Source organism: Cicer arietinum, chromosome 2 (assembly GCF_000331145.2).
Source record: "Cicer arietinum cultivar CDC Frontier isolate Library 1 chromosome 2, Cicar.CDCFrontier_v2.0, whole genome shotgun sequence".
In the NCBI taxonomy this organism is placed as follows: domain Eukaryota; kingdom Viridiplantae; phylum Streptophyta; class Magnoliopsida; order Fabales; family Fabaceae; genus Cicer; species Cicer arietinum.
Genome location: NC_021161.2, coordinates 40723289 through 40735146, shown reverse-complemented (window position 1 = coordinate 40735146; position 11858 = coordinate 40723289). Strand labels below are relative to the sequence as shown.

The 11858-nt window shown below is 30.6% G+C and overlaps 1 protein-coding gene and 1 pseudogene across 2 annotated transcripts; one reads left to right on the top strand and one right to left on the bottom strand.

Moving 5' to 3' along the window:
* Positions 1-6870: 6870 nt before the first annotated feature.
* On the bottom strand, positions 6871-11858 carry LOC101502083 (uncharacterized). Of its 2 annotated transcripts, none has more exons than XM_073365250.1 (2): positions 9601-11694; positions 6871-7758 (listed from the first exon to the last, which is right to left on the bottom strand). In XM_073365250.1, the coding sequence occupies exon 1, from the start codon at positions 11692-11694 to the stop codon at positions 9736-9738; it is 1959 nt and encodes a 652-aa protein (XP_073221351.1). In that variant the 3' UTR covers positions 6871-7758; positions 9601-9735. The 2 variants fall into 2 exon arrangements, with proteins under 2 accessions (XP_073221351.1, XP_004490671.1); XM_004490614.4 differs by lacking the exon at positions 6871-7758 and adding an exon at positions 9195-9418 and having other exon boundaries at positions 9601-11858.
* Positions 7006-9126, top strand: LOC101510865 (exocyst complex component EXO70B1-like; annotated as a pseudogene).

Below are 11858 nucleotides of genomic sequence, written 5' to 3'. Positions count from 1 at the left end.
TGTGTTTCCCAAATTTTTCAATAAATACTTTAATATAGAAAACAAGTAAAATAATAATAATAGCAGTATAAAAATATATGACGATGATCGTCGTCAACTCACAGTTATGGAGAATCGTCTAAGTTTGCTCTCCAACAACTCTCAGAGTAGTCGGCAAGGTCTCAGTTGACAAATCTGAGTATCAAAAATATTTCCAAGGCTTTAGAGAAATTTATTCTAAAGTTTAACTACCTCTAGGAAACCATCAACATCATTTAAATATACTCTAAGCACAAAATAAGATTTTTACTCAAAACTACATTTTTCTATGAATTCATACTAGTATTAGAGTTGTGCATTTACTTCAATGAGTCTCAATAAACCACTTTCAAGAGATGGGTACCCTTTTCCTTCCTTAGAACACAAACCCTAATCCAAAAATCTCAACCAAAAGAATTTGTAGGAGTTTGAGAAATTAAGCTTGTGGGGATGTTAAATATCTTTTAAGGATTGAGGGTTTGAGTAATAGGGTGAGAAGAAGCAAGGAGAAGAGAAGGAAAAGAAAGAAAGAAAAAACAACAAAAAGGGGGATGGGAGTGTGTGCCGAGAGGGAGAGAGAGAAAATTAGGAGAAAATGAGGGAGTGAGAATGAGTAGGGTTAATTTGTTTTTATTTATTATTATTATTATTATACTTATTTATTTATTTATTTTTAAATTTTTGGCACGGGACGTGTCAGTATTAATTAGGAAGCTCCTAGAAATGTGTCTAGAGTTTTCTATTTGTACCTATATATACCTACTTGTATTTGACATTAAACATTAAGCAAATTGAGAATTTTCTATTAGAAATACCTTCCTTTCTCTAAGAACTCCAACTATAGTTTCATTTTCCTCAAATTTTCATCTACCTCCAATGTTCATCTTCCTCTAATTTGTAAGACTTCAGCATCAGTTTAAGAAAAGTAAAGAATGGTACCAAAACTCATGTCAAACTATAACAGCTTTATTTATCATCAAAAACTTGTTCTTGAAGAATTTATGACCAATATTTCCTATATACCACATGTATATTTTGTGCAATAGGATCATAAAGGTTTGCTTTTCCTTTTGTCACACTAAAGATTGTGTCCTTTGTACTGCATGACAATATTTTGGCTAGTACAAGACTTAAGTCAATGCTAGTTTAATGAAGGAATGAAGGACATTATACACCAATCAAGTCTTGGCTAGTACAAGACTTAGTGCATGTTTAGATTGTTGGTAAGATTGACGAAATCACAGTGGTACTGCGATTTTGTTGAAGCTCTAAGGAATAACTTTTCTAAAGTTGTAGTGACTCACCATGATTCTACTAAACTTACCGTCAAGCTAAACATGCACTTAATTGTGAGTATCTAGGAATGAAGGACTAGTGTGTATGATGTTGAACACATCAGCAGTTAAGCTAGACACCGTTGCATGCATTAGTTTAATTAACGCTATTTAACTAGAACAATCTGCTATTGATCTTCTATGAACATGCAAAGAAAATGAAGAAAGAAAGTTCTTATAATTATTTTATTAACATAAAAGAATCTTCAATGACTACAAAACTTTTGCATTAACAAAAGAGAAAATCTAGTCATCATTGTAACTTTGCTAGTACAAGACTTAACTCGTACTCCTAATGGGGGTAACTTTTGCATCTGAGTTGTTACGGATAATCAAGACTTGATTCACTTACAAATAAGATAACATTATTGAATTTAAACTTTAACGTGGTTTAACCAATAAATAATAATATTTTCGAAACATTAAAAAATTTAAAATAATTTCCTTTTGTAGCATACTAGCAACACATTTACCCCTCCATCTAAGTCTCATGTAAACCTAGAAATACAATACTTGAAAAGGCAAGAAGATTTATTCCATATATATATACTACAAAAAAAATATAGATCAGCTAAGCTCTAGAATAGAGGATCCAAAACAAGAAAACGGGATCAAAAGATGTCACAACAGTAGTAGTTGGAGGTTTGTGTAATAGAGAAAACTCTATGATTCAGTCATGGCCATAGGATGTTAGGCTAATGGCTATGGTGGCCGGTGACAGGTGTTGCCTCCTTCATTTCAAGAAATAAATGATTGAATCAGATTAACTCCATAATCAAGAACAAGCTCATGCAAAAATTGCCATGAATATGAGCTTCCAACACCATAAATTTGGTCCACAGTTCAATTTCCATTCTCTTCGCATCTTCTCTCGCATCCATCTCTCTCTTTGATATTTCACCTTAACCAAACACACTGGAAGGAAAGAAAGACTTCTTAACATATATATCATCATAAACTGTTTTCAAATCACTCGATTAAACTTATCACTCATCTTAGCGAGGACCTTTAATTTTATAATCGACTAGTTTGATATCATCATTATTGCCTTATTGTGATGACAAATAATTGACTTGAGTGACCGGTCGAAAATCTATGATAAGTGGAACCCTAGCCATATACAAACATACACAATTTAGGAAAAACATATAGAGATCTTCGTAAATACGAAAAAGTGGAACCTTTTATGATTTCTTCATCCATTTTAAACGAAAAATTATACATATGAAAAAAAAAAAAGAGAACGAAAAACATCATGAATTAAAAAAGAATATTTAAAAAAATAAGTGGAATACAAATATTTTTAAGAATGAGTAAACACAAAGAGCAACAAGTATTGAATTAATATATATAGAAAAAGAACAGGTGAGTGAAGTGTGAATGAAAAATCTTAAGATACAGCAACACATTTTTTTTTCTTTAGATGAATAATCTATGTGGAAGTATATCATAATAGCAAACAATAATGAACATAAAAAATTTAAGGGTTTACGGCTGACTTAGAAATTTGTTATTGTGTTAACTAACTAATTTCATATACCATATTTAAGTTGTGCTCAGTTAGTGTAATTAGTCTCGAAAATGAGTAAAATTCATTTGATAAATTATTATTATTAAAAAAATTCATATCTTTAATTATTATTATAAGATAATATCCACAAATCAATTTGCTAAAGAACATGCTTGAATATCCTATTTTGTTATTTTTTATTTGAAATTTGATTTAATTATCATTTATAAAATTGATTACATTAAATAATTAAGGTTTTACTAGATGTGAATGAAAAATATTAGAAATACATTAATTGTTTTGTTGGTCTAAAATTTGGTGTAAGATAATTGTTTATTATGTAGATGTAGATTTAAACAATAAATACATCTTAAAAGTGGTAATTGTTTTTTAAATATAGAATCAATTTTTTTTCCAAAAACTATCTTGTATTTAAGACCAAAGGGAATACATAAATACATAGCCAAATGCTAAATTCACATACTTTATGAGCCAACAACAAATCAAAATAAATGACAAAATAAATGCATGTCTATATCTTTTGGATATACAATTGCAACAAATATTTTAATTTCATTAATTATAAGCAATGATTCATCTTTAAATGATCTATATATTATGTCTTATAATAATGAATTTCAATGAACTCAAACGTATTATTCCTATAACATCTCAATTTATAATACAACTGTATAATTTTGAATAACAACTTTAATAAATTTGAACATTTTAGTGATTAACAAATTCTACTTTAATAATTTAAAAATTTAATTTGAAAAAAAAAATTTAAATAACACAGACTTGCGACATGTAATGTGACTTAGAAAAAGCAATTCCTTTAAAAACTTTGTAACAATGAAATTTTAGAAACTTAACCTTTTTTAAACAATCCTTTTCCATTCATATAAGAAAGGGATCGTGTTCGATTCAAATGATACTATTTTCGCAGGCAATCAAAATTGTAGCATGTTTGAAATCATGCATAAAAGTTTTGAAACTTTCAATGTTCAATGTTCAATGTTCAATGTATATTACTCACAATAAATCACTAAATATATACCCATGACACATGTGATGATCGATCTCGCTACCTTTAATGGAAAACTAATAAGAAATTCGTGCAATCGTACGGATTATGTGTCGTTGTTATTTTATATCTCATATTTCAAACAAAAATTTTAATTTATACAAACATGAGAAATATTTATCTTATATTTTATTTTTATATTTATGAGCAACAAATACTTTTTCGAGTTTTTATATGTCTCGTGTTTTTTCAATATTTTTAATTTTCAATAACAAATATTTGTCATATTTTTTATGTATCGGTGATAAATATTTATTCTATAATTTTTTATATTTGTTATATATTTTTTATACATCATTTATAAATATATATTCTTTATTTTGTTGTTTATTAATAATAAATATTTATTAATCTTTATCCATATTTTACATGTATAAGTGACGAATATTTATGCGGTGAATTTTTACATTCCAAAAAAGTTGTTTCAACACAAAAGAAAAAAAGCTTTTGACTTTTCAAAATTTCACAGAGAAATTTTTAACCAATCTTTGATTACTTTAATTTAATAGTTATATGTATAATAATTAAGGAATGATTCTGTGAATAAAAACGTATATATATGCCCACGATTAGAAATGGACTTTATGACAAATATACACATTTCACACCACACAAAATCAATTTCACTAGTTAAATATGGCGAATTAATTTATATATACAAAATCTTAATGGAGAATCATAATAACAATATTATGATTCTTACTATGATGAATTTTCCGTAAAAGAGTAAAAAAATATACTTGAATGATGATGATATTTTTCTTTTGAGTGGTGTTAGTTTTCGTTAATTACTTTCGCGTCTCTGTCTTTTCCTTTCTTATATCTTTAATCATAAAGATATTAACTATGAAAAAATGAATAGAATTAATTAGTTTATTTATATTCTATGTTCTTTTATAGAATTATCTTGTTTCTGCTATCAGGCCACGAGAGATCAATGCTGCTATTGGTACAATTGAAGGGGACTATAGAGCTATCGGTATCGAAGTCAGAAAAATGTATGGACCATGCTTTGCGTCATTTTTTCATGATGAATAGTTGGAGGTATTTAGAACGGACAAACTAAATAATCGAATTATATGCTATTTTTTTCAAAAAAAACTAGATCAAAGTGATATGCAGAGTTCAGTGCATTTGGTCTGTTCATGATATGAATCTAGGGGAAGAAATAATTGCATTTCTCAAAAACATCTTGTTGCCAGCGTATGGAATCTTCATAGGGAGGTTTCAGGATTTTCTTAAGAACAACGCTTACGAGTATGGAACTTTTTACATTCATAATGTACTCGATAATATATTTCTTGGAAACAAGAAAAACAAGTGTTTCAGCATTGTTGGTATGATCCGAGTTTTATTCTATCTTTGTGTTTTGTTTTATGCCAAAACATTTTAACTTTTGTAAGTACCCCAAAAAGTCCTTTAATTATACCCAGATGGTATTTTAGATAATCTCTTATTTATTATATCCTAATTCATTAAATTTTTTCATTAACTGCAATTAATAAGGATAATTTAATAAATAAAATTCATTTAATCATTTTATTAAAAATTGTGCATAATTCAAATAAAATATTTAAAATTATTTGTTCTTGATTTCTTACTCATTCTCTGTTTTATATATTATTAATCTATCATGGCTTTTTTTATATATTGACATGATCTATCGATACATTTGATTTTTAAATTAATAGTTAAATGATTTTCTTTTAGAAAAATCAAATATCACTAATGATCTTATAGTTATGATTGATAGATAGTTAAATTAATAATTATAAATTAAATATTATTAATATTTATAAAAAATATATAATGACAAAAGATTATGTAAACATTTGATATGATTCAACACAAGTTAGAAACTTGCAATACTTTATTTCTTCACATATAATGCATATGAGTTTTGTTACTAGCTAACACTCTTTAGAACAAAAAAAATTGATGTAAAAATAAATCAAATATTTTTAATATAGTGAAAATTGTGATTGATTATGTTTTAATAAAATGATTAATTATGTTCATACAATGTAACCATTAAATAACTATTTTTATTCATTTATATATAGTTGCATGAAAAGTCCATACAACGAATATTTTCAACATTTATGCACGAAATTGCATATAAATTATTTATATGGACTTTTCAACATTGTAACCATTAAATAACTATTTTTATTCATTTATATATAGTTGCATGAAAAAGATTCCTCTCCCTTAGAAAAAAATACTCTCACATTAAGGTTAAATTAGATTGTAAAAAAATGGTTAATTTAGAGTTTTAAATTACAGATTATATTGACTATTGAGTAAAAAAAGAAACTTACATACTATATCATTTAATGTGACTGCAATTGCAAAATTGTCAGTAATTATATCAGTCTTTAACTGCGTTGTTACTGTAAATAACATAAAAACCTCCATCGTAATGTTACAATGACTGCAACAGTCGCACCAGACATCAACGACAGACTACATAGTTTTCACACAAATCATTTTCTATGTCTTCCTTTTTCTTTATAACATAGATTTAGAAGGTATTTCTAAAGATTAAATATATTAAAGTGATAGAGAATTGACAATATAATACATATGAGACTTTATAAAATAGAAGATATCTGATTGATAAGATATTATAATTATAATATTTGATTCTAATAAAAATAGATTTACTGTCCTGTAATTCCTGCAACTGTAATCCAAGTAACTATAATTGACCCCACAATTTAAAACGTGATATTTGTATATTTATTACGAACTATTGTTTTTTCTTTAAAATTAATATAAAGAAATATTTAAAAGATTAAGGGTTTAAAAAAGTCAATAGCAAAAAATAGAAAAACATCTGTGATTACTTGATCGGCAAAACAACGTTTAACAATGGAACATGTGGACAAGAGAAAAAAACACCTTTTGTTGCCAAAAAATTGAAAAGAATTGGTCAGTGGACCAGTATCAATATATCAATCTAATAATATTACTCATTTTTTGACCAAAAAGTCCATTACACATTTCATAAAAAGCATGATAGCCATACTCATTTCAATTCTGAGAATCAAATTATGCAGTTAAAGATATGGAGATTTGTGGGTTTAGCTTCTGCTATTGTTGGATTGCTTTCTTATGCTCTCAGCTCTTCCTTCAACCATCTATTTGGAGAGTGGAATTTATAGAAGATATTTCTTTATAGCTTCTTCAGTTTCATCATTTGTCTATTGATTTTGTTTGCAAGATTATGGCAACACTCCATAAGTCTTCGGTTCAAAGCTCATTCAGCATTTCTGGTATTGACAATTACCTCTGTCTATTCCTTTTTCTCTGATAAAATTATTAATGGAAAACCAGATGCATATAGCCTCATTTCATGTGCTGCCTTTGCTCTCATGTCACTTAGTTTATCGAGGCAAATTCAGTGCGGATTTGACGTCGACCTTATGTACTTTTATCTTGGATGTCTAATTGTTCAACTCATGAAGATTAAATTGTTGTTATCTATTATTGGAATTGGTTATAGTTACTGTCTTATTATTTTTCGTTCTTCTTTCTCAAACTTGAATGTTACACAAGAAAATCAGTTTCATGGACTCGAAGAACAACAAGTAGTCATTCAAGTAGATTCAAAACAGCTAGAAAATATCAGTAGTGGTAGCATCATACAACACTTTCGTACATGTCAGGAACTGATTCTGCAACGGTTCCTAACTTGTATGAATGAGCTTAAGCAAAACAACTCAAATATTGGTAAGATGCTTTTGCAGGAGGTTGAAGGTAACTATAAGTTGGTGGTGACTGATCACAACTTCATTATTGATGCCCTGTCAAATGAAACAATCAACCACCTTAAGGAAACAGTGAAATCAATGGTGAATGTTGGATTTGAGAAAGAGTGCTATGAGATTTATAGCAGTTATCGTAAGGAATGGTTGGAAGATTTGTTAATAAATAAATTATTAGCATTGGGAAAGATGGGATTACAGGAATACGTGATTGGAAGATGGATTAAAAGTTCAAAGGTTGCTCTTAGAATATTATTTCCCAGTGAGCGTCAACTATACAATAGTGTTTTCTCTGAGTCCACCTATGCATCATCTAGTCTCTATTTCTCAAGGATTTGTTGTGGAGCGACAATACAGCTGCTGAATTTTGCTGATTCATTTGCAAATCGAAGTCCTTCAGCGTGGCGTTTGTTTAAAATCCTTGACTTGTTTGAGACACTGTGTGATTTGTTTCCCGATTTTGAATCATTGTTTCATGCTTCTTTGGTGAATGAAGCAATTAAAATAAAGAATAGATTGGCTGAAGTAAGTAGAGACATTTTCATGGAATTTGGTAAATTGATATTTGTTACGCCAGACGCAGACTTAGATTGTTGGGCGGATGGTGGGGTTCATCCAATGACAAGTGAGGCCTCTGGCTACATCCTTATGGCTTTCTGGTCAAGGGTAAATCTGGAAAGAATTTTACTAGAATACCCCTTGGTTGTTGTTGATGGAATGGGAAAATATTTATTCTTTTCGCAGATGGAGATGATAATGGTTCAGTTTGAGACAAAATTGGAAGCTAAGTCACAAATTTATGAGGACCCTACTTTGCGCCATTTTTTCATGATGAATAATCTAAGTCACGTTGAGTACAAATTGAAAACCTTTTGGGATTATAGGTTCTTTAAAAACAAGGGGAGATACTTTGAACTCTATTGTAATAGCTCATGGAATAAGGTGAAAGATTTTTTGAAGATGGATATCAATTCTGAAGTAGATTCAATGAAAGACAATCTCAGTTTGTTCAATGAAAAGTTTAGGGAGATGTGTGGAATTCAGTCTTCATGGTGTGTTTTTGATGAGCAATTAAGGAAACATATAATAATATCTCTGAAAAACATGTTGTTACCAACATACGAAAACTTCATTGTGAGATTTGAGAATGTTGTTGGTAAAAATGCCGATGAGTATATAATGTATGGAATTTCTGACATTCAAGATCAACTCAACCATTTATTTCAAGTAGAGGATGTTGACTCTGCTAAAGGATCAGTTAGGAATCAATTAGTTAGTTACTATAGCTAGTAAGGGAAAGTTAATGTCACTGATGATGGTTAGTGCTTAATAAAATGTATAAATAGAATACTTTGAAGTTGTATCTCAATTTTCAAGCTCTTCAACTATGGTTTCATTTTTCTCTAATTTCCCCTACCTCCAATTTCTAAGACTTCAGCAGCAGTTGAAAGACAAGGAAAGAAGGGCACCGAAACTCATGTCAAACTATAAAAATTTTATTTATCGTCATAAACATATTATTGCCCCATATTGTTACACAACTTTTAGTATTTTACAACTGTCCTACAACTGTCCTAATACAGCAATCAGTGAAGCCTCCTCATTCGGCTAAAATCTCAGCTCTTAGAGTATAAAAGTATATAATCAATGGTTCAAACCCATGTCACCATGGTGGTGATTTTTAAGGTTGTCATTTACCCTGTACGAAGCCATAAATTTGTTACTTGCATTAGTTCAATTTCTACAACCAAGCCAGTAAACTAAAACTAGAAAAGGAAACCTAAATTTAGTGAGCAAAAAACATACAATCACATAAAGAGAATGGCCACAAAACTTTTGTAGTATATCAAAACATGAAGGAAAAGAAAAAAGGAACCATACCTATATGATTCTGAGCACAAGTGTTATATATTACACAGCCGCAAATTCTTAGACCTATATATATATATATCAGAGGAGGAGGTGAATTAGGCACCATAAGTTTGATACTTTGGAGAATGAGAGAATATCTCAATCTCAAATGGAATCATATTTATGCTCAAGCTTGGGTACCCTTCTCTTCAGTTGGCTCCTATGCTTGCCTTCTTCTGGAAACTGATTCATCGACTGGCTTTCAAGAAATAGATTTTTGAGTCGAACTTCAATGTCTTTTATGCTATACTTGATATGGTGATCAACAACATCTTTACCAAGAACATCCTGGAACCTCCCAATGAAATTTTCATATAGCAACAGCAACATCTTTTTCAAGTACAATCTCATTGCTTTCCTTAGTGTGTCATCGATGACAAAACAAGTAGACTGAGCTCTACATGCATCTAAAAAGTGATGGTCGAACAATCTCATCGTGTCTACAAAAACCTTTAAAGTTACTGTTGAGTCATTTTCATTTCCCTTTCTCACCAGTAGGCGTGTAACTTTCTCCCATGAGCATCTTAGATAGTCTTTGATGTTTTGTAGGACTTTTACACTTTGCATTCGGTCCCAATCTGCACCCAAAATGGCTAACAAGGAATGATATGAGGCAATCACTTGTATAAATCTAGTATTATTCAGCTTGAAAAGATAGCCCAAAGCCCGGTTCTGTTCCGTATAGCTTTTAGACTTCACATCCACATTAGTCTCTAACAACTGTATCATCCCAGGAATGTTGAAGCAAGTAGCCGCATTTTCAAAATTTCGAGAAATATACATGAGGCGCTTCATAACTTTGCGGGTAAGGGGATGGATTGCACAACCGTAAAAAGAAGGACGTGACACACGAGATTGCAACGCCAACAATTTAGCCAACCAGTCAAATTCAACTCTAATCCAATCCAACGAGGAAAAAATATTGCACTTCACAAGAGAGAACCCGAAGAAGAAGTTGTCAAAGAGTCTTCTTTCATTGCGAAGTATATTCAGAGCAGCCTTGAAAGCATTAATAAAAGTCCCAATATCCTCCTTCTTTACATCGCTCAAACTAAACTCCTCCAATTGAAATCTACACAGGCACGTGTTAATAAATCTATTCCGAAGAGTGTCGTACGCGTTGCAATACTCTGTCACATACCCAGCTTCGAACATTTTCTTCAATGCTTTGCAAATGTTCTTCTTGATGTCCTTTGTCTCCTCAATCACGCGGCTACGTCCCCAAATATTTTCCAGTTGATCAGAGTTATCATCAAAGACTTGTCCATCCAACACTTTCTGGAAAATCATGTTGTTAAGCCTCTCATCCATCTCACCTAGCTCCTTTAGGCAAATTTCGAGGCTGCTCTGAACCCTGTTATCAATATTTCTTTGTTGTGAAGGTGAACCAATAGGAGCAGTAATACTACTACTATTTGTGTTGGGTAAGGTTTCCTCCTGCACGTTAGGTGAAACCATCTGAATAATAGCAGGAGGAACCATAGTATTATTAGTTGTTACTTCGGAGTTTGAATCCACTTGAATGACTACGTCTCCGTCTCTAATTTCAGGTGCACGATCCCTTATTTCATTGGGGCCACCGAAACCCAAATGAAGATAGAAGATGAAAATACCGAATCCAAAACCAGGAATGGTGAAAAACAGATTTAACTTCATGAGTTGTAAAATTAGATGTCCGCAGAAAAAAGTTAAGAGATCAACCTCAAATCCAAACTTAGTCTGCTTTGATAAACTTAGTGACATGATAGCAAAAGCAGCAGACGAAATCAAACTAAACACATTTGGATTTATCTGAACTTCATCATGGAAATAGGAGTAAACAGTTGTAGCTCCAAAAACCGAAAATATCAAATGAAATTTGATGGAAGTAGTAATGAAGTCTTCACATTTCTTAGCAAAGAAGACGGATAGACACATGATAAAACTGAAAAGAGTGTATAGAGTTACCTTCCAAATGTTCCAATTTCCAATTATATGGTTCGAGCTGAGGCCGTAACAGATGAATCCGATAACAGCAGTAAAACAAGGCAGAATTCGCATAATTCGAGTCCACATGGACGCCATCGATGTGAATCAAATGGCTTGATTGGATTCACTAAAACAGAACAAGATTCATTGATCGTAGATTTATTGAGATCTCTTTTCTTAGCTAACTCTGGGTCATTTTTCAAGAGGAATTAACAAAACCCTTGACATTGCTTGAATTAAAACCCCAAGATTATTAGGTG

Excerpts from the sequence above, each read along its gene's own strand:
- LOC101502083 (XM_004490614.4), bottom strand. The coding sequence starts at position 11,694 with ATGGCGTCCATGTGGACTCGAATTATGCGAATTCTGCCTTGTTTTACT.